Raw genomic sequence first — 24,112 nt, 5'->3', positions numbered from 1 at the left:
ATATTAATATTAAAGACATTTCTCTGATGTTAAATTAATGACTGGCTACTGTATCCAGAAATTCAAATGTGAAAAACTCTGTTAAAAGATTACATCCCAAGACCATTTGGTTGAAAATCTATTTTCCACAAGCAGAAAGTTTGTAAAAGGTAGAGAATGACTCAAGATATGTCACTAAATAGTCCTGGTCTTACTTTTTTTTTAACTGAATGACTAAGTAACCTATGATGTCCTTTTTAGCCCTAAAATTACATGAATTATTTGAATCTAATAGGTTCACAGGCCTGCTTGCTCTGTCCAGAAGCATTATGTATATGGAAGAGCATACTGCCCCAAGAGTCCTGTCACCTGTCACCAACCCATGGAACTTCTTCACTTAAGCACCTCAATGCCTAAAGGAAAGTATCTCCACGAACTTTTTTTAAAATTTATTTTATTTCAGCATATTACGGGGGTACAAATGTTTAGGTTATGTGTATTGCCCTTGCCCCCCGCCCCAGTCAGAGCTTCAAGCGTGTCCATCCCCTACACGGTGCACACCACACCCATTATGTGTGTATACCCATCCCCTCCTCCCCCTTTATGTTTCTTATATTCACTTCATAGTTGGTAACTGTGGAATCATCAAAAATGAAATCTTGATTTTAGGACTATCACTTGCTTACCAGTTATGTCACAATTTCTTATATTCATAAAAGAAAAAAAGTGTTTCCTTGTAACTAAAAAAATGTATGTTGGTAGCTAGGTAGGATATGTGACTTTAAAATTGTGGTTTTATTTAAATAGGTTTAAGCTTTGTTCCTTTTGTTTTGTACAGCTCTAAATCAATAACTATAATTTATGCCTTTTTTCTAAAGGGCTACAATAGAAGCATCTCCCGAACAGAAACGATAATACGCTTTGCTTTCCAAGCCTCTATCACAGTTCTGTGTATTGCGTGTCCCTGTTCACTGGGCCTGGCCACTCCAACTGCTGTGATGGTGGGTACGGGAGTAGGTGCTCAAAATGGCATACTAATCAAAGGTGGAGAGCCATTGGAGATGGCTCATAAGGTAAGACAATCCCCAGAACTAAGAATTGTCCCATTCAAACTGACAATAGCACCCCTATTGAGAAACACATAGTTCTAAATTATTTCCACATGGTCCATAAGCGGAGCTGCTCCTGGAACTATCTGGAGAGTTAAGGTAGGAAAGGTGTTATTTTGGTTCTGTTCCAGATTGGCCTTAGTTACCTAAGATCTTCAAAATTACTCCAGGCCTACTCTCCTGGAGTCCTATCCTAGCTCAGACTAGACCAGTCTTTAGGCAGGAAGACAGAATAGGTATTTGGCCAGGAAAATTTGCAAATCAAGCAGGCTTCCAACTTATTTGCGTTCTTCAGTGGGAGCTAGTGCCTGCAATTACAATGCGGTTTCTTTGCCTTTGCTGCCACCAGTTAACAGTTTGCAGCTATGACTTCCGAAATATAATCCTATCTCTGATTTCTCTCATATTAGGATTTTCATAATAATCTCAATTAAGACTACTTGACTTAGACTAAAACCATGTACCTACTAGTATGTTCTTATTATGAGGATATAAACTATATACAGATGCATGTAATAAACAGAACATAGCTTAGAACAAATCTGGAACCTCATCCAGCCAGTGAATAAAGGCAAGTTATAGAAATTTTTTATTTTGATACAATTTCAAACTTAAAGAAAAGTTGTAAGACTAGTAGAAAGAATTCTTATGTCCTCTTTACTGGAGCTGGTGAGCTCCTTTCCTAAGAATAAGGACATTTTCTTGTGTAAATAGTACAATTATCAGAACCAAGAAATTAATATTGATATAATACTGTTATAATATCTAATCCACAATCCATGTTCCAGTTTCCTCAGTTGTCTCAATGTCCTTTATAGCTATTTTTCTCTTGTCCAGAATCATAGTTTGTATTTAGTTGTTATCAGGGGTTCGCGACATCCCCAATAAAGACAGGGTCCCCTGGCAGACTGTGTTGCAAGAGATAAATGAAACAAAGACACAGAAACAGAAATAGTATTTAAGACAGCGGGAAAGTCGGGGGACCACCAACACTCTGGTGCCAAGGCGGCAATGACTGAAACCCAGCACTTGCTTTTTATTCTCTTTGCCATGTTGCAAAATACAATGATCTCATGTGAAAAAATCACGGGATACAATGATCAAAGGTTTCGGGGCTCCCCCCAAAATCACAAGGTGTACTAGCTAATTTTCTTCTCCTTTCTAGAAGTGAAAAACACATAATTCTTCAGTAGGTACGATCCTTTTGATCAAGGTAAACTGACTAATTTTATCCCAAGCTCAAGCTATATACATGGATATCAATCTCTAACTTCAGTAGCTGTGACCCATTTGATCAAGGAACAAAGTAACTACATGCTTTCCACTGGGAGACTGGTTTTACACTAACTGAGGCATTGTTGAGAGAAAGGGAGAGAAGGAACTTAGCCCACTGCTCAAACAATGGAAGCCCTGAGAGCCTTCTCCCGGGCTGACATATGGCAATCTACCTCTACAGCCATGAGAAGTTTTCATGTCAGGCTGCCCACAGCTTTTCATGCATGAGACCCCTCAGGCTCTGAGGTTGGAGCATGCTTTGCTGTACTCCCAGATGGCTGATATATGTCCCCAACTAGGCAGTTAACATCTGCCCTTATTTCAGGCTTCTGCTCAGGCAATTCCTTCACCTCCTCTCCTCTCACAGCCTCAGACATAGCATCCCTCAGTCCTGGTGGTCTTAATCCCATCAAGTTGTCATTTCTCTTTCATCTTGGTTTCTTGGGCTATCAATTTTCAAGGTTCCTATTTCAAGTTCACTATGAGGTGACTGTGTTCTCTGATTCCAGGCTCTTCTTTTTGTCTGTCTGGGCTGAGTTTCCCACATTGGTTCCCTGAGCTGTCTCTTCTCAGCCCAAATTCTAACCTAGACCCAATAAAGTCAAAGCAACCCAGCAGGTCTTGTCCGATGCTCATTTCAATTTACTCACTTACCTTTTCTCTTATAATCATCCACCTACTGCCCAGATTTCCCCAGTGAATCTATAATTCATTACTATTGAAAGCCTTTCTGTTTTCCCTGGAGGCACTAGAGGCATCTCTTAATTATCCATTAACAGTCAACCCTTAACGATTAGCTTTAGTTGTTTAACATATATTCACAGTCATTTCCCATGATTAAACAGTTGAACATTTACAGGGTATGGCTATTAGGTATAACTAAGAGTATTTATTTCTTCTCTTATCCTCCCTTTCTTTTGTTCTCTCAAAGACTGTCAGTTTGTAAAGTCAAATTAAGTCAAAGTTCAATTTATTAAGAAACAAAATAGTAATCTTTCAAAGTAAACCTTTTTCTCATTTCTGGAAAGGTGATGTTAAAGATTATCGAGTCATATAGGTGCATTGTATTTTCATTTTCTTATAGGTAAAGGTAGTGGTATTTGATAAGACTGGAACCATTACTCATGGAACCCCAGTAGTGAATCAAGTAAAGATTCTAGTGGAAAGTAACAGAATATCACGCAATAAGATCCTGGCCATTGTGGGAACTGCTGAAAGTAACAGTGAACACCCTCTAGGAGCAGCTGTAACCAAATACTGCAAACAGGTACAAGTTTTCCCCTTGTTTATTAATGTAGTCATGTCCAGTAGGAATTACCCAAGTCAAAACCAGACTGGCGTTTGACTGTGATTTACATGTATAGTTGATACGAGGAGAAAGAGACTTGTATTTTCTCGTTTAATTTTATGTTTTAGTTTCTTTGTATAGACAAGTAAAAAGATGAAAACAGAATTTAAATATAATCCTACCATGTAGATAACTCCTTTTGACATAAAAAATTAAAATAAAAGTAATATATATTTAGGGTAGGAAAATTCAGATCATTCAGAGAATTACATAATGAAAATTGAAAATCTCATTCCTTGCCCAATTCCATAATTCCTCTCTCCAAAGTTTAGTAACTGTTAACCTGTTAGCAGTCTTTTTTAATGACTTTTATTGAGATATAATTCATAAACTATAAAGTTCACCCTTTTAAAGTATACAATTCAATAATTTTTAGTATGTTCACAAAGGTGTGCATCTGTTAACCATTTTAATACATACACCAACATGTATGTTTTCGTGACTTTTTAAAACTTTACATAGAAAGGTGATACAGTGATCAATCTTTGTTACCTTGATTTTTTTATTTTGTTAAATGAATTTTCCATAATAGGAAATATAGCTCGGCCTCATTGTTTTTAATGGCTATATTGTATTCTGCAGTGTGATTGGTTTTTGGCTCTTACAATGTACACTGAAAAGAGATAGCTTTTGCAACTCTATCTCTACATTAAGTACCTATTAATCAATTGCTAGAATCAAAGGACGCATGTAGTTAAATTTTGATGAATATTACCAATACCCATACGAGAGTTTATACCAGTTTATACCTGCACCAAAAATTATAAGTGCCCATTCATTTCCTTACATTCTTACCAACATTTTATTTTTTTCCAGTTTATTAAGTGAAAAATATTTGCTTGTTGATGGTTTGCTTTGCATTTCCTTAATTATAAATAAGGTTGAACGTCTTTTTTTGTATATTTATTGGCCATTTTAATTTCTTTTTCTCTAACCTGTCTACTTGTGTCCATTGCCTATTTTTCCATAAGGTTGTTTTTTTTCTCACTGATTGTGTAAGTTTTATGAATTATCTCACATGAATTTTATCCTTAAAATGTGGCAGTGTCTACCATTGATATTGCCATTTCTTTATTTGTTCTTTCCCTTTTACCTATTAACTATTACTGACCTGATTTCTTTACACCCAAACCAAACAACAGAGAGGATGAAGTTATAAAGAGCCAAGAAACAATGATGGCCCCCAGAATTCTTTGGCTTACTAAGGACACAGAATCAGGCTAGAGAGCACCCTGGTAACTAAAGGCCCCATTCTTTTTACCCTTTGCCCTGTACTGAATAGAAAACATGACTTGACTATAGAATTAGAAATTTAATTTGTAATTCTCTACTGGAAAGGGCAGAGAATATTGATAAGCCTTCCATGTTTTCTGTAAATTTTGGAGAGCAGGATTAAAACAAAAAATTCTGAGGCTCTCTTGTAACTTTGAATTTTATGCTCAATGCTCTGTTCCTTAGTCCTTATCAAAATCCACTGTCAAGTAGGCAATGATAAGTGACAGTTTTATTCTAAACATTTAGAATTAACCAGGCATGTAGCATGTGTCTAAACATTTAGAATTAACCAGGAGTAATCTTTGATCTTGGTAATGCACGACCTTAGGTTACCAGAACAGCAGAGGAAATCCTTCTGTTTCTATTCTATTAGGAGCTGGACACTGAAACCTTGGGTACCTGCATAGATTTCCAGGTTGTGCCAGGCTGTGGTATTAGCTGTAAAGTCACCAATATTGAAGGCTTGCTACATAAGAATAACTGGAAGATACGGGAAAATAATATTAAAAATGCATCCCTGCTTCAAATAGATGCAAGTAATGAACAGTCATCAACTTCATCTTCCATGAATATTGATGCCCAGCTCTCAAGTAAGCTAATTTTCTTTGTAGTACCAATTATGGGAAAGTTATGAACAGATGACTGACTTTATAACCCAGAACTGTTATATAAGAAACAAAAATTGACATCATGATTTCATTGCCTCAAATCAATCTTACCGTATGCCTTCTGATCACTTCACTCAAGTTACTCTAGAACATTTCCCAGCTGTGCTCATTCACACCACCGTAGGGTGAGGAGGGCTAGCCTTAGTTGATCTTCTATAATCCTTCTTTTATTTCTCACTATAACTACTCCAAACCTTTTATACCTTTCATAAGATCCCGTGCTCCCCCTTGTCCCCTCTGCAAAGTACCTTGCTTATTTTTCATATAGAAAATTATGTTTCTCAGGCATGTGTTCTTTCAGTTGTTTGCCCACAATTATTCCTTTTTCAGAAGAGGCACCCCTCATCTTGCCTAATGAATCCCTTCATCTTTGTTCTAGATCCCTCCTTCTCTTGATTCCTCAGGGACCTCTCTGTCTGTTAGGTCCCCTTGCTTCTTTATTTTTCTGTCTCTCTGCAGTAGCTTCTTCTCCTAAATATATAAACATTTCTTCCATCAAAATCATTATATTTACATCTAGGTTTTGTCCTTTCCCATCTATATTTTCATCTAGATTTTGTCTTTTCCTGTTGAGATTCTTTCTTTTCCTTTATATCCAAGCTCCTAGAAAGGATATTCTAGGCTTGCTGAATTCACCTACTTACTGCACTACCATGCCTCAGTTCATTGCAGTCTGGCTTCTGCCCCATCCATACTGCGGAAACTATTCTTTCTAGGTCCACTGATGACTGTGGACCTCAGTGACCTCTCCCGTGGTCACTTTTCAGTCCTCATCCTGCATGACCTCACTAAGGCATTTGACAATGTTGACCATTTCTTCCTTCCTAAAACTCTTTCCTTCCTTGATTCCATGACCCTGCTTTCTCTAGATTCTCCAGTCACCTCCCTGGCTATTCCTTCTAATTCTCCTTTGATCCTCTTTTCTCCTGCTCTCAAATGTTGGATGTCCTCTGGGTTTTATTCTTTGTCTTATTCTCATTTTACATACTCTCTTTGTAAAATCTCATTCATGCTCATCACTTATTCTACCACCTGCAGGCTTCCACTATCACTCTAAAATCTCTCTCTCTAGCCAAGGCCTGTTTCCTTGGCTTCGTGTTGATCTATCCATCTGCCCCCAAAAACCTACCGAAGTGTTTCAGCACCTCCCCACCCATTTGTGCCTGAGTGATTTTGCTAACATACAAATCTGATCATACCACTTTCTGACCAATACCTTTTATTACAGTGGTTTATAACCTATTTGTGAATCACAGACCTTTGGAGGAATATGATGAGAGCTATGGACCCACCCCTCAGAAAATTTTTATTTCAAGAGGTTCACATATATCCTGACACCTATTCATGGATCTCTGCTAAAGATTCTAGCTTTAATGGTTCTCTTTCTCCTGAGGGACAAAGTCCAGTGGACTTTGTTCAAGATCTGTTCCTTATAATATGTTTCCTGCCTCTCTGTATCACCCATCTTATCTTTTTCCACTGCCCCACATGTGCTGTATGTTCCACCATATCTAACTACTTACAGTTCCCCCTTGCAGTGTGTCATTTCCTGCTTATTAGATCATTTCATTTACTATTTTCTCTATGTAATGTCCTTGTCCACAAATGGCATCTACCTCATGAACTTATCCTTATCTTTCGAGACCCAGCTCACATCTCTCTTTAGTGACGCCTTCACTGACTCACATACATTGGCAGAGATATTTGCTCTTCTTGAATCATAACTGTACTTAGTCTCTGTTACTGTACTAGGTACAATGCATGATAATTATTTATTTACCTGCCTGTTTCTACTAGTCTGTGACTTCTTTATTATTTGTCTATGAACTTCTAGTATCAAGCACACTGAACCATAGGAATTCTTTCAACAGCTTTTATTGACTACCTTCTGTGTGTCATGCACTGTTCAAGGCATTAAATAATCAGCAGTGAACAAGATAAACAAAGTTCCTGTATCACGGAGCTTACATTCTTGGTGGGCGAATATAAGACAGTGAACAAATAAATAAGAAAATATAATATGTCCAATGGAGATAGTGCTATGGAGGAAAATGAAGTGGGGTCAGGGGTATACGGAGTGCTGGGAATAGTGGGTCCTATTTCATATAGGGTGATCAGAGTAGGCTTCACTGAGAAGGTGGTGTTTGAGCAAAGACCTGAGGGGATGAGGGAGAAAGCTATATGAATATCCATGACAAGCACATTCCAGGCAGGAGTAGTAGTAAGTGCAAAAGTCTTGAGTCAGGTGTGTACTTGACTTCTTTGAGGAACAGCAAGGAGAGCAGTGTGGCAAGAACATAGTAAATGAGTGAGCCAGGGGTGAAACACAAGGTAGAGAGGTAGTACAGGACTAGATAATGTAAGGACATTGAAAGAACGTTGGTTTTTACCTTGAGATGGGAAGCTATTTGAGGGTTTTGAGTACAGGAGGGACAAAATTTGACTTGACATTTTAAAAGTATTGCTCTGGATGTTTTGGTAAAAGTACACTGTCGGGGTAGGGGTGGGGCAAGGGCAGAAGCAAGGAGATGAGTTGATGGGCTGTTCCTATAATCCAGGTGAAAGATAATGGTAGCTTGGACCAGTGTAGTAGAGGTAGTAAGAAGTGGTCAAATTCTGGATGCGTCTAGAAGGGAGAGATGACAGATTTTCTCGCAGGTTGGATATGGGGATATGAGAGAAACAGGAGTCAAGAATCATGCCAAGGTTTGTGGCCTAAGCAGTTAGAAGGATGGAGTTACCATTTGAATAAGATGAGAAAGACCACATGGAGGACAGTATTGGGAAAAAGATCAGGAGTTCAGTTTTATACACATTAAGTTTGAGTACTTATTAGATATCCAAGTGGAGACGTCATATAAATGGAAATAATCAAGTAAGCAGTTGGCTACATGAGTCTGGAGTTTCAGGAAACAGACTGGGTCAGAGATATAGATTTGGTAATCATCTGCTTATAGATCTGTGGTGTCCAGTACAATAGCCCCTAGTTACATGTAACTATGCAAACAGAAAATAATTGATTAAATTAAATTTAAAATCCAGCTCTTCAATCATACTAGCCCCATTTCAGTGCTTAATAGCCACATGTGTGTGATAGTGGCTATTGTATTATACAGAGCAGATACAGAACATTTCCATTATCACAGAAAGTTCTGTTGGACAGTGGCTATATATGTGGTATTTAAAGCCATGAGACTGGATAAGATCACCAAGGTGTGAGAGTAAATAAAGAGAAGAAAAGGGTTAAGAACTGAACCCTATAGCGCTACAAATTAAGAGATCAGGGAGACGAGGAGGGATCAGCAAAGAAGGCACAGAAGAAATCAGGAGCCAGGAGGTAGCTCCTATAACTCATACGGATGAGGTATCCTGGAAGCCAAGTAAAGAAAGTATTTCTAGAAGGAGGGAGTGAACAACTGTTAAATGCTACTAATAGGGCAAGTAAGATGAGGACTGAGAATTGACCATTAGGTTTATTAAAGTAAAGGTCGCTGCTGTACTGTATGAATAATTCATTGGAGTAGTAGAGACAAAAGCTTTGTTGGAGTGGGTTCACAAGACAATGGGAAGATTTGAATTGGAGACAGCCAATAGAGACAACACTTTTGAAAAATGTTGCTATGTACAGAAGCAGAGAAATGTGGTAGCTAGAGAATTACGTGAGATCAAGAGAGTTTTTTTTTTAAGATAGGACAATGTACAGCAGAGATAGAAAAGTTGATTATATAGGAGAGAGAGGGGATAATTGCTGGAGAGATGTTCTAGAATTAAGCAAAGGAGGAGGGTCTAGTACACAAGTGGAGAGGTTAGCCTTGAACAGGAGCAGGGTCAGTTTATAATAACAGAAGGAAAGATAGATACTTAGACACAAGGGCTCAGGTAGTTGGTAGATGTGACAATGAGAGCTTGTGGAAGTTCTCTTCTGATTGCTTCTATTTTCTTTCTGAAGTAGGAAGCAGGAGCATCATCTAGTATGAGAATGGGGGAGGAGAAGTTGGAGATTTGAAGGGAGAAGAGAAGGTATGAAATAGCCATCTAGAGGAAATGGAGAATGAATGGACTAGGGAAATATAGTTAAATCACCAGACAGCACTAAGGGCCTACTTAAAGTTAAGGGTCACGAGTTTAAAATGAGACATCAGCATGGTTATACATTGTTGTTCAACACATTCAACTATAATAAATATTTGAATTTAATGGAATTGCTGTGGAAGGTCAAAGGGAAAGCCTCACCAAGAAACTAACATTTGAATTGGCTCTCGAAGAATATGTTGGAGTTTGCTATTAGGGGAGGCGAGAAAGGACATTTCAGGTGAAAGCAGCAGTGTATGCAAAGGCCCAGAGGCATGGAAGAACTGAATATGTTCTTAAAAAATTTGAAAATCACTGTTGTAGGCTGTGTTCTACCAAAAATACAATGTAGTAACTGTTCAGGGTTTTACAGGAAGAACTTGCATCATGGGGTTGTTTATGAACTTATTTTCAGATGTTCCTAATGCTCAGCAGTACAAAGTCCTCATTGGTAACCGGGAGTGGATGATTAGAAATGGTCTCGTCATTAATAATGACGTAGATGATTCCATGATTGAACACGAGAGAAGAGGTCGGACTGCCGTATTGGTGGCAGTTGATGGTAAGGTTTTCCCTAAGTATGCTAAGACTTAAAATTGTGATCTCGGTTATTGTTTTATGTGTATTTTTGAGAGACTTCTGAACTATGAGGGTTATTCAAAAGCAGCTTGAATGCAAAGTGAAAATGTTAGCAACACATGCTTGGTTACTGATTAGTTTAAAATTCTTTTGCATTTGCCTGCCTTTGTTATTTTCTTCCCTGGCCTATGTTTTAAATAAAAGCTAATCATCCCAAATCATGGTTTGGGTGTGGCAAAGTCATAACATGTAACCAAAATGTTTGTACCCCATAATATCCTGAAATAAATTTAAAGAAAATAAAAGCTAATCAAGGATTTTTTTAAACCTAAAAATAGCAATAGTAAAATAACAGCAAAGTAAAATAATAATCATAATCCCATCATCCTAACACAATGTCAGTTTTACTTTCCATATATTCCATTCCTAGTTTTGTTGAAATAGATATGTGTATATTTACAGAATTATAGTATTAGTACATATAATATTTTTTAGTGGGTGTATTTTATTGTATGTAAGTTTTACCTCAATAAAGTTGAATAAAAATTTAAAATCTCTTGTATACATACTATTTATTATGCTTTATTTTAGTTATTAATAAATATTTTCAATGTCACTGTATAATTTTCTTTTAATACTGCATAATTTATCAGATTTACACACTATAATCATTCCCTTGTTGGAAGTTTAGGCTATTCCTAATATTTTAATTGTAAGTAACACTACAATAAACATCTTTGAGGTTTTAGGTGCTTTCTTTTGTTAAATTATTTCTTAGGGCCAGTCGCAGGCTTCCACCTGTAATCCTAACACTCTGGGAGGCCAAGGCAGGAGGATTGCTTAACAGCCTGAGCGAGAGTGAAACCCCGTCTCTACTGAAAATAGAAAAAATTAGCTGGGTGTGTTAGCATGTGCCTGTAGTCCCAGCTACTTGGGAGGCTGAGGTAGGAGGATCGCTTGAGCCCAGGAGTTGGAGGTTACAATGAGCTATGATGACACCACTGCACTCTATCTGGTGCGACAGAGTGAGACGCTGTCTCAAAAATATACATATATTTCTTAGGGTATATTTCTAGTTGTGATTAATTACTCAACGTTTATAATCTTTGCTACATATGAGGGCAGTATCTTACTGTGGCTTTCTTAGTTCTGGGAAGAAGCAGAGAATACCATTTTACTTTTTTTTTTTTAATAGAATAAAATAATAAAATTTGCAGTAATATTTTTCCCAATATAAATTGCCAGTTTTTTCTCCACTCACCCCCCTTCACCTTAAAAAGAAAAAAAATGTATTAGTTTTCAGTTTCATTTGCCTTTAAATTAGCTAAAGTGTTTGGGGCTATTGGCAAATAACCTGTGTATAGAAAGAAAAAGGGTTTTTTATTATCCAATAAGGTCTCTCTTTTTATTAGCTTATTACTACCATACTAGTAACCCCTGCCTCACTTTGTGAAATTTTCATAACCAATATACAGAGTTTATGTTGTAAAGTCTGTGTGAGCTCAGAGATATTTTGAGTTAAACCAAGCCCTGAACAAGTTTACTTAAAAAAAATTCTTTTCTTTCTGAAATTTAAAGTGAAAATATTATTCTGCTTTCTCCATATTTCAAACTCTTGTTTTCTGCTTCTGTATCAGATGAGCTGTGTGGCTTGATAGCCATTGCTGACACAGTGAAGCCTGAAGCAGAATTGGCTGTCCATATTCTGAAATCCATGGGCTTAGAAGTAGTTCTGATGACTGGAGACAACAGTAAAACAGCTAGATCTATTGCTTCTCAGGTAACTGGTTTCCTTAGTTGTTGGAGTGGGAGTATGTGGTAACTTCCAATTCTTTATGTACATTTTATCTCTTGCCTTCAGATGCTAAGAAATTTATTTTCTTATCATTTTCATTATCACTGAGTAGCCATATCTAGTTCTTTAAAGAAGAATTAGCATGCTATGCTGGAAGAACTGTGGACTTTGTGTGTTACTGTTATAAGTAAAAAGGTATTTGCTTAGCTCGTGGGATGCTTAAGTGACACCGTATGGCAGTTTCTGTTGATGCTTCCTTTGAAATGTTGCTTATGTTCTTTACCAACATTGCCAACCTAAGCCAGGCTTGCGTCGTGCCTGGAATAGGGCAGTAGCTCCATGCAGGTCCCTCTCTAGTCCATCCTAAATGCCACCGATGGAACCATTTTGCTAATGCACCACTTTGACATACCATTTTTCTGCTCCTGACCCCCACATTTGCCTTACCTCCAAAATTTTTCAATCTCTTCTACTTTGGAATGCCTTCTCCCTTTTCTTGTAAATAATACAAATAATATATGAATACACTCTTATATAAAAATATAGAAGGATATAAAGTAAAAAGTTTAAGTGACCCTTTACCCATGCTCCCTATCCAGTCCTACCCCCCCACACACTGTCACTCTTTCATATGCATATATGTTCCTATACAAATGTATAATTCTGGTATTTTCAACATCTATCAGATCATTTTGTATAGATTGTTTAGCAGTTTGCCTTTTTTTTTTTTTAACGAACAATGCACCTCAGAGCTTTGTCCATTTCTGAACATATAAAGTTATTTCATTCTTTCTGCACTACTGCATGAAATTCCATGGTATAGATGTATCATAATTTATTTAACCATTCCCCTAATGATGAACATTTAGGTGGTTTTAAAAATTTTGTTGTTGCAAACAGGGTGATAACGAACATCTATCTAACGGACATGTATCTTTTTGTCCATACACAAGTCTGTCCAAAATATAGCTAGAAGTGGAATTGCTAGACCAAATGATGTTCACACTTTGACAGATACTGCCAAATGCCCTCCAAAAAGGCAGTACCAATTTACACACTAACCAACAGGGTATAGGAGAATTCATTTCTCCACATCCTTGCTATCACTGGATATTATCAGTCTTTTAAAATGTGGACATCTGGTGGGTGAAAAATGAAGGCTCATTATTATTGATCAGTTACATCTCAGGTACTCAGTATTATTTCTTGAAATGATTTGAGTTTATTTTCCTCACATAGGTTGGCATTACTAAAGTATTTGCTGAAGTTCTACCCTCTCACAAGGTTGCCAAGGTGAAGCAACTTCAAGACGAGGGGAAACGGGTAGCCATGGTGGGGGATGGAATCAATGACTCCCCAGCGCTGGCAATGGCTAACGTTGGGATTGCCATTGGCACAGGCACAGATGTAGCCATTGAAGCAGCTGATGTGGTTTTGATAAGGGTAAGTCCTGTGGCCAGGCCTTTGAGGAGTGTGAGACTGCCCTACATGGTCAATGACAGTGTCTTAAAGTATATTAAGCACAATGATCCTGCCCTAATTCCCATGCTCCCAGCCATTAAGACTGTGAAAATTTGGGGTGGGAGTATGGTAAGTCTTACTAATTAGCTCCTGACTTTCTCAATCCAGCTAAGCAAGTGACAATTACAAGCTTCTGAAGTGAAGAATAAGATTTAGGAATGTATTATGAATAAAATTATCTTTAACCAATATTTTCTCAGGTTATATTAATGAGATTTGATCCCTGTACCAGCATATGCCCCTAAAAGTGTATTCAGAACCCTGAGAAAAATTTCTGAAAAACATCTTCCAAGCCCAACTCAAAGTTTTAATATCTAAGATTTGTACTTAATTCACATATTACCAAAAGGTACACATAATCTTCAATATATACAGTATCAAATGCAAAAGTTACTAGTTAAATTAGAGTCTCTCACTAATAATCACAAATATTTCTGTTCTCAGAATGATCTTCTGGATGTAGTGGCAAGTATTGACTTATCAAGGAAGACAGTCAAGAGGATTTGGATAAATTTTGTCTTTGCTCTAATTTATAATCTGGTTGGAATTCCCATAGCTGCTGGTATGTGACTCTTAACTAGTATTGCTTTTTCCACTTAAGTCATTAGAGACCAATCATAGTGGAAGTTTGTCTTCTTATTGTTAGTTTTGAGCTTAGTTTTTGTTTGTAGCCTGCTGGTGTGCTAAGAGCTAATGTTAAAATCAATCATTTTAATTTTCAGCAGTGTTCATTACAACCTAAGAATGTATAAGCATTCTCATAGGTTTCTTTTTCTCTCCAACTTTATATTTTAAAAAATTTCAATCCTACATAAACATTGAAAAACATGGTACAGCGAAAATCGGTATGCTTTTGACCCACACTCACCAGCTGATAATATTTTGCCCCATTGCTTCATCTCTTTCTTTCTCTGTATATTCTCACAGACATATCTATTCATTTCCTTATTCATGTTTTTTTTTTTTGCTGAAGAGAATAGATTTACCTTTAGTCTCACTACCCAAACACAACCACTGTTAGCATTTATTATATTTCCTTCCAATCTTTTTTACTCTGCATCAGTTTTTGTCTTGTTACATAGTTGTGATTTTAGCATATAGAAAATTTTCAGCTCTTCACTTAATATTCTATTATAGCCAACAGGTATTTTTTTAGGTTGAGAGACCAGATGTCAGAGAGAATGAATGAAGTAATGTGACCAAGAAAAAACAATTTAGAATTGTTTAATAAGCATCTGAGAATCTCCTAAACTTAGGGACTTGGTAGGAGTTAGTAATGACATAAGACAAATAGTTATCACTTCTCCTCATTCTCTCTGGTTTTAGAGACAAAAAAAAGACATGAAACGACAGAACAGTTACAAAGCTGTTTATCAACAAGGACACACAAAAGAGGACAAAGAACAAAAGAACAATCTAAGTTCAGTAAACTCAATCCATGGAGCAAGTGATTTTTAAAGAATTATGCATGATCACTGTAGAAAAAGTAGAAAAGTGCAGATAAACACATAAAAAGTTAAAAGTACAATAAGTCTATTTCATCATATCATACAAGCGAATATTAAAATGTCTGTCAAAACCAAGCGTGGATGAGTTTGTAGAACAAGAACTCCCATACAGTATTGGTGGGATCGTGGACTGGTACAGCCACTTTGGAGAACAACTGAGGAATATCTACCTAAAGTGGAAGATGTGCCCATGTTATGACTCAGCAGTTTCACCCCTAAGTATATACCCTAGAGAAATTCTCAAACACAGGCATAGGGAGACACATACAAGAATGTTCACAGCAACACTCTATTAATGAAAAGTTGGCAACAACGTAAATCTCTACCACCAAGAAGATAAATGCTAAAGAAATATCAAAGAAATATTTTTTTTCAAAGAAATATTTTGTACGTGCATGTGTGTGTGTGTGTGTGTGTGTGTGTGTGTGTGTGTATGTGTGTGTATGAAACACATTGGTAATCTGCTCAGTACTGTCTACTCTAACTAATCCAAACTTGTTTCCTAGGAGTTTTTATGCCCATAGGTTTGGTTTTGCAGCCCTGGATGGGATCTGCAGCAATGGCTGCTTCGTCTGTTTCTGTAGTACTTTCTTCTCTCTTTCTTAAACTGTAAGTATGATGGCTTGCTCCCATTTGTATTTTATATTCCTTTTATTATCCATAGTCTTGGTAGGTTTTAGTCTTGTATCGGTCAATTGTAAGTCCAAACCATTCTTAATAATAAGAACTATTATTAGCTAATACTAATAATCAGCTATGTAATTGTCACTTCATGGAGTTTATGCATAGCAACCGCAAGCACCAAATGGGGTAAAATCTAGTACGCTAGCTCTGAAAACTAGGATTTCTGATCATGTGATTCCACACAATTCATTTTGAGCCACTTTTCTAGCAGTGACCACCTTTGTACATTTCATGCCGGGTAAATCTTTGATTTGTGCATGTAACAAGCATCTAGTTCACACTTGGTTATTTCAAACCAGTGTACTTTTGCATGTGTTTAGTTACAGGAAACCAAGTTATGAGAATTATGAGCTGCATGCCCGGAGCCAGATAGGACAGAAGACTCCTTCTGAAATCAGCATTCATGTTGGAATAGATGACACTTCAAGAAATTCTCCTAAACTGGGTGTGCTGGACCGGATTGTTAATTACAGCAGAGCCTCCATAAACTCACTACTGTCTGATAAACGTTCCCTGAACAGCATCGTTCCCAGTGAACCTGACAAGCACTCACTCCTGGTGGGAGACTTCAGGGAAGATGATGACACCGCCTTGTAAAAGGCCACAGAGAATGCTACTAGTTTAATTTGTCATGCACTGACACAGCATTCATGATGCCACATTTGCTTTGCAAAATATTGTGAAAGGATTTTATGTTGGTCTCATGCTCTTACATTAGGCATTCTATTTGAGTTACGTTTGTCTAATGGCAAAAGTATCTTTTTCAGGGCATCAGCTCTAAACCTAGCTTTATTTAAATTGAATTTCCAGGATTTTTTGTTTTCACTAGCAACAGATAAGGTAGAGCAGTGAGTTTTACAACAAGCCCTACAATTAGAGCTTGCTGAATTGCTGCTAAAGTGATAGATATTTTTTATTTGACCAAAAAAAGAAAAAAAGCCCAAGAAGAAGATAATTAAAAATGTGAAGATTTGAGAGCATGACCTTGAAGATATGTTTGACCTGCATCCCTGCCCCACTGGGGAGCAATGACTTTCAAAGCACTGTGTATAAAGCATCTAGTTTTAGAAGGTAAACAGTCGAAACTGTTTAAAAATAGATGTGCCTTATTTATTGCAGGCTTTTCCCCCCATTCTCGTGTACCCTTGTCCTTACAGTTGCTTTCTTAGATGCTCCAATATGTCTTCTTTTGTTATTTTATTTTGAGTGAGCCAAGTTTAGGTGGTTTTTCATTGATAAAAATAACTGACAACTTTTCAATATCTTGCTCCTTTTTAAATTTTGTAGCTCAGAAGACCTTAAAGGTTTGTAGTGTGCCCTGCCTCCCATCTTTCCATTAAAAAATATGTCAGATTCTTCCTTCAACCTCCCTAGCTCTGAGCTAGCTGTCAGTTCACTCCTGCTGAGTTCAACTCTAAGTTGTTAGTGTAGTCTATTGGTCTCGGTCCAGAAACTTAACATTTTGAGCCTTTTCTGTTCAAAAGATTTTCAGAGATTAACACTATTATCTTTAACATATACAGGTCATATAGAATTACCTGGATTCACTAAATTTGTAGTTTTTGGATTGAATACAATCACTTTGCTAGTATATATAATTTAATAGATTTTAATTGTCTTTTAGTGTTTCAGATAACCTCTCAAAATGACTTTAAAATAATGCTATTACACAAAGCTGCTTTTACCAAAAAATATAGTAAATTATAATACTGAAATTAGACTTTCCCTAGGTTATGATGCTTTTTAGCCAAACACATACTTTTCTCTAGTTGAATACATTTGTACTTGCCTAGTTAGTGTGGTTGGCAAATTCAGGAGCTTGTTCCCGTTGCCATATGGATTTAGAAATTCCCCTGTGAGTGCCTGGGAGCTAATATGCTGGTCAGAGATCTGATACTTGTATGACTATTTAAATTTCCTTGTTAATTGTAAGATGGATTTCATATGCAGAATATATGAATGAAGAGAACTCATACGTAAATTCCTAACATTTTGTTCTCATTGCCAAAAGCAAAGTTGCTAGCGTAATGCCTGGCACACAGGATTTGTACGCAGTAAATGTTCTTTTTTCCCCTTGAAGTCAGTAATAAATATAAAAAATCATTTTCATAAAGCAGAGTCTAAAATCAGGTGGAGCTGAGGGATGGAGTTCTTTCTCTGCTACCCCCTTTCTCTTTTATCCTTTCATGCACACACGCACGCACATACACAAAGTTTACAACACTATTCTATGCTGTCTCTTCAGATTTGGAAAAGATGTAATTTATGTCTCAGCTATCTTAAAGAGAGAACTGAATCTTTTGATGAAAGTGCTATTAATCTAGACAGGCAAACCCATTTTAATGAAATGTGAATGAATTTGCATATCTAGGCCCTGTTTTAGATCAATGCCTATGCCATCTTCCATGCTTCCAGTTTGAGTTTTAATACTTCTTTCTTATTTTAATTCCAGTAGCCCATCATAACACAACTTATTTCTTCTGACACAGATGATATGCCTATATAATAGATTTTTCTTACTCTAGAGCCCAATTGAATTAAAGAAACACTCTTTCCCTCCTTCTCCCTCCCTCTCCCCCCTACCTCTTTCTCTCTCAAGCAGTGGAACATAGTCAGTTACTACTTTTATTATTATATGTGTGTTTGAGTCATGCATGTTGTAGGACAGTGGGAGTAGCAGCTGATAGTCTGGGAATGATCAAGGATATAATATCAGCTCTTACAAGAACAGAAAACATGCTGTTTAGAAAGTGTCCTGCTTTCAGTAACTGTAGCCACATTTGAATTCTCTACACAAGTCCCTTGCAATCTTGAACTTCCATTACCTTCAGAGGGAGAGAGAGGTGATTTATGGAGGGGATCACAAATTTGCTTTCATTTAGTAACTAACTTTAAGTCACAGTTACTAGTGAGAACAAATTTTGTAAATGTGCGTTTATGTGTATGTGTTTGTTCACGTATACACACACCTATGTATGTATACATACATTTACACATATTACCATACAGAAAGAAAATGGATTTATATTTGAATTTGATATTTGAATATTCAAAGTTCTTTATTTGTATTTCCTTTATCGCTCTTCTGTATTCACTCAGCAACCATGCCCTTAGTCTGAAGGTAACAAGGACATTTGATATCCAGTGCTGGTTCAGACTCACCTATGGGGCACCTTTAACTTAAATATCCAAAGATGCCTTTTGAATTTTCAAGGATTAAAACACAATTAGAGTGTTTAGTGTTGTAGCCTAAACAAGTATGGTTGTTATTTGTGGAAATAGAAATGTTATTTTTTTCCTAGTTTAGTATCAACATTTTAGAATGTTAAATTTGATGATGCCGTGTGAACAAATAATTTTATATTGTGCTTTAATTTTTTAAAAAATCATTCTTCATTCAGATGTACAGAATGCTTAAAATAGCACTGTAGACAAGATGTTTCCAAAACTTTAAGTGTGCATCTTTTCTGTATACAGCTTAAAATCAAAAATGTATGTTAGAGAATTTCTTCCATTACTTGTGGATCTTGCTTTAAAATGCTTTTTCTTAATATTTATTTTACTCTATTTCGTTATTTTCTTTTCTTTGGGTGAGGCATCTGGTTACTGGTTATTTTAAAAAGAATAAAGTCATCCCTGGAATCACTCCCTTTGGGTTTTTTGCTTATTTGTTTTTTCTATATTTTAAAGTATTATTTTACCAAGTATAAAATATATAGAGTCATGCCAAGTTATTACTTATTTTTACATAAACTTTCTGCAGTCCCTCAATCTGGTATATGTAACCAGATAGAGCAAAAAGCATGAATTCTTGTTCTTCAATTAAAAGAGCTTCTTTAATGACATTGGTAATAAATGCCTTTTGTAGCCAAAACCAGGCGTCTCAACCTTATGTTTTTAGTTAAAGAAATGTTAAACAGTGGACGATGTTGTGCAATATTCATCTACTGTAGTCAAGATATTCAGTAGTTTGTTTTTGCATAGGCATGTAATTGATCATATTTCTGCCGAGGATGTGCCTTCAACTTTATAATTATAGTGATATGAAAAAATTTTGTCAGTGTCTCTTTTGTTAAATCATTCAACCCCCTCTACCAGCAGTTTCAAACTACCTTTGTTGTGTTTTTAGTTTTTTCAGCTATTAATCTGTGATGGGGCAGGATTGGAGGCAGTGCTGCCATATCATTTAGTGAGGATGAGAAACAAAGAAAGGGACATAATTGTTCTCCTTTCCTTTGTAGTCTCTAATACATTATTGACAGAGTGTCTTCCTCAAATAAGCTAAACAGAAAAAAGTTTTTCTTGCCTTTGGGGAGCCCTATATAGTATGTTTGAAGATCTCACCCAAGATGCATTCTCATATTAAACACTCCTTTTGAGTTAAGGAAAGAGTTTAAAACTCATTTGTGAGGAAAAGCTAATTTCCATTCCCCCCCAATCCTTGGCATTACTTAGGGTGATGAGATAGGATTGGAAATGGGAACGTAAGAGTAAAATCCCGGAGGCATGCACTCAGGTGGCAGGCCTCCTTTTTCTATTTGTATTTACCTTGAAGAAGATGTACATTGATAGCTACATCCCAGATGAGGTTTTAGAACCTTCCAGATCAACAAAACAAAACAAAAACCTTCCTGTTGGGGTAGGCTTGCTAGGTTAAGTCATCAAAGGCCCTGCTAGAATTCAAATAGAGATGAGAGAAATAGAGAGGCCTCTTTCACAAATTTGACTAGGACCAGCCAGCCCTACTTGTTTAACAGCTTCATCTTCATAGGTGTGACCACTAGTAGAAATGAAGTGCGAGATGAAAGACAAGGCTCTTGAGGACAAGGTTTAAGTGAAGTTGCTAGTACGAAGAGAGTCTCATGCAGTTTAAGAAATTTGAAAACTTCCATACAGTCAATCCTCTCTCTGGAAAAGTTTGAAATAGGCTCGGTAGTCTTTGGCGTACTATACCTTTTGCCCTCAAGTGGCCCCAAGCTTTTCATTGTCAGCACCCTCTCTGCCCCCCAAGGCCTGTCTGTAAACTGAGGTGCTGCCATTACCTCAAAATTACTTGCTTCACCTCATCCAATCTAAACTCCAATTTCTCTTTAAAAACATTCTAATAGACACATTATAACTGTACATATTTATGGGATACAATTTGATGTTTTGATACATGTATATAATGCATAATGATTAAATCAGGGTAGTTAGCATATCCATCACCTCATGCATTTATCATTTCTTCATGGTGAGAACATTCAAAAACCTCTCTTCTAGCTATTTGGTAATATAGAATACCTTACTGTTAATCATAGTCACCGTACTGTGCAATAGAACACCAGAACTTATTCCTCCTATCTAATTGAACCTTGTACCTGTTGACCAACCTCTCCCCATCACTGCTCTCCCCTCCACTCCTCAGCTTCTGGTAATGATTGTTCTACTCTCTGCTTCTATAAGATCAACCTTTTTTTAGATTCCAAATACGAGTGAGATCATGTGGTGTTTGTCTTTCTGTGTTTGGTTTATTTCACTTAACATAATGTCCTCCACGGTCATCCATTTTGTCTCAAGATATCATTCTTTTTTATGGCTCAAGAGTATTCCATCATGTAGATATATCACATTTTCTTTCTCCATTCATCCGTTGTTGGGCATTTAGGTTGATTCCAAGTCTTGGCTATTGTGAATAGTGCTACCATAACCATAGGAGTGCAGATGTCTCTTTGATGTACTGATTTTGTTTCCTTTGGATATATACCCAATAGTGGGATTGCTGGATCATATGGTAGTTCTATTTTTAATTCTTTGAGGAACCTCCATACTGTTTTCCATAATGGCTGTAGTAATTTATATTCTCACCAACAGCGTGTAAGTGCTCCCCATTTCCTCCACATTCTCGCCAACACTTGTTTTCTTGATAATAGCCATTATAAATTAATAGAGTGAAGAGACAACCTACAGAATGGAAGAAAATATTTGCAAACTACACATCTGACAAGAGGTTAATATCCATAATGTATAAGGAAATTAACAGCAAAAAAAAACCCTATTAAAAAATGGGCAAAAGACCTTAATAGACATTTCTCAAAAAAAGACATGCAAGTGGCCAACAGGTGTATGAAAAAAATGCACATCACTAATCATCCGAGAAATGCAAATCAAAACCACAGATACCACCTCACTCTAGTTAGAATGGCTATTATCAAAACTCCAATTTCTTCATTGTGGTTATTATCACTAAGTCTAGGAGAAAAACTGAAATTGACTCAACCCATCCTAAAGGACCAATTATCCTTAGATCTTGCCAGAGGTATTTGAAATAATTTGAAAAGAGTGCTTTTCAATTCAAATGACTTTATAACTTTTGAAATGAAAAACATCAGGCTATGTGGAAGAGGTATTTTGGGGCAAGTAGACCCCAGGATCAGCACTCCTGAGCTGTTTGTGCTTTTTGCAGCTTTTTACCTTCCACTTTTGCATCCTTGATTTCTTTAAAACTACCACATCCCTGTAGTGATGGAAAACACTAATTTGGAGCCACCAGACCTATTTGCAAATATCAACCCTGCCACTTACCAGCTGGGTGACTGACTATATTAGTTTCTTTTTGCTGCTGTAACAAATTACAACAAACTTAGTGTACTAAAACAAACTTATAGTTCTGGAGGTCAGAAGTCTGAAATGGGTCTCGGACTAAAATTAGTGTATCAGCTGGGCTGCATTCCTTCTACAGGCTCTAGGGGAGAATCTAGTTCCTTGACTTTTTCAGCTTCTAGAGGCTGCCTGCATTCCTTGGCTCATATCCCTGTGAACTAAAAATAAAATCCTAAGCCCTCTGCTAACTAAATGGACCCATCTTGGCCAAGGGGACCCCAGCAACACCTTAAAACTGAGTTCCCAGCCATGACAGAACGGGAGAGAGAAAACACAATTACATGTGTATGATTTTCCTTCATAAATATTCATGATTTCTCCTATAGCTTTTGAATATGTATACTTGACTACCCCACTCAGTATAAAATCCTGTTCTCTTTTGTCTCTTCTTTGAAGCACATGTGTCTGGCTTCTGGCCAGGGCTCGGCTTCCAACCTGAAGTGGCCACCCAACAGGTTGCTACACTTTATGAGAAATAAAGCTCTCCTTTTTCCGAAGTATAAACCGCATTAATTTTTTTTAGTTAATATCCCCTTCTTTGCATCACTGCAACCTGTTGTTTCCATTGGCATATTTTCTACTATAACTTCTGACCCTCCTGCCTCCCTTTGATAATGACTTGTGTGATTACATTGGGTCTGCTCGGATAACCCATTTCAAGATCTTTAACATAATCACATCTGCAAAGTCCTCTTTGCCATGTAAGGTGACATATTCATAGGTTCTAGGGTTTAGGACATGGGCATCTTTAGGGAGCCATTATTCTGTCTACCACAGTGACCATGGACAAGTTACTTAACCTGGCCAAAGCTCAGTTTCTTCAGTGTAAAATGAGGATAACGATACCTACCTTGCAGAATTGTGAGACATAGCAATAATGAAGGTGATGTTTCCAAAACACAGTGGTAAGTGGTTGCTGTTGTTATTTCTTTGGCCTGAGCATAGGAATAGAAGACAAACTAGGCCTGGCGTGATGGCTCACACCTGTAATCCTAGCACTTTGGGGAGGCCGAGGCAGGAGGATCACTTGAGGTCAGGAGTTTGAGGTTGCTATGAGCTATGATGACACCACTGCACTCTAGCCTGGGCGACAGAGCGACTTAAAAAAAAACGCAAACTAGCCACAGCCACTTGACTGGGGCCTTTAAGAATTATGCTAAATTGATTCTGCCTGTGTTCTATCACTAGCACAAGAAAGCCTGGATGACAGCAGATGGGTTTACAGCATGGTTTACTGATGATTGTTTGATTGGGACAGAGTCTTGCTCTGTTGCCCAGGCTGGAGTGCAGTGGCATGATCATAGGTCACTGTAACCTCAAACGACTGGGCTCAAGCGATCCTCCCGCCTCCCAAAGTGCTGGGATTATAGGCATGAGCCACCATGCCTGGCCGATTTACTGAATATTTTAAGCCTACTATGGAGACCTACTGCCCAGAGAAAAGGTTTCTTTCAAAATATTACTGCTTATTAACAATGCACCTGGTCACCCAAGAGCTCTGATGGAGATGTACAAGGACATTAATATTGTCTTCATGCCTGCTAACACAGCATCCATTCTGAAGCCCATGGATCAAGGAGTAATCCTGACTTTCAAGTCTTATTATTTAAGAAATACATTTTGTAAGGCTATAGATGCCATAGATAGTGATTCCTCTG

At 37.2% G+C, this 24,112-nt stretch overlaps 1 protein-coding gene across 2 annotated transcripts in view; it reads left to right on the top strand.

Moving 5' to 3' along the window:
* The window catches only part of ATP7A (ATPase, Cu++ transporting, alpha polypeptide), a 67,159-nt gene extending 50,403 nt beyond the window's left edge, over positions 1–16,756 (top strand). For both annotated transcript variants that reach the window (XM_012664087.1, XM_012664085.1), the window contains 9 exons: positions 858–1,052; positions 3,448–3,630; positions 5,360–5,576; positions 10,141–10,287; positions 11,942–12,084; positions 13,339–13,542; positions 14,065–14,182; positions 15,635–15,737; positions 16,133–16,756. In XM_012664087.1, coding sequence (XP_012519541.1) covers positions 858–1,052; positions 3,448–3,630; positions 5,360–5,576; positions 10,141–10,287; positions 11,942–12,084; positions 13,339–13,542; positions 14,065–14,182; positions 15,635–15,737; positions 16,133–16,409 — 1,587 coding nt within the window. In that variant the 3' untranslated portion in view covers positions 16,410–16,756. The remainder of the gene's footprint in view (positions 1–857; positions 1,053–3,447; positions 3,631–5,359; positions 5,577–10,140; positions 10,288–11,941; positions 12,085–13,338; positions 13,543–14,064; positions 14,183–15,634; positions 15,738–16,132) is intronic.
* The last annotated feature ends 7,356 nt before the right edge of the window (positions 16,757–24,112 follow it).

Source organism: Propithecus coquereli, unplaced genomic scaffold, assembly GCF_000956105.1.
Source record: "Propithecus coquereli isolate 6110/MARCELLA unplaced genomic scaffold, Pcoq_1.0 Scaffold86, whole genome shotgun sequence".
In the NCBI taxonomy this organism is placed as follows: domain Eukaryota; kingdom Metazoa; phylum Chordata; class Mammalia; order Primates; family Indriidae; genus Propithecus; species Propithecus coquereli.
Note: the sequence above shows the minus strand (reverse complement) of the source record. Positions and strands in the feature narration are given on the sequence as shown.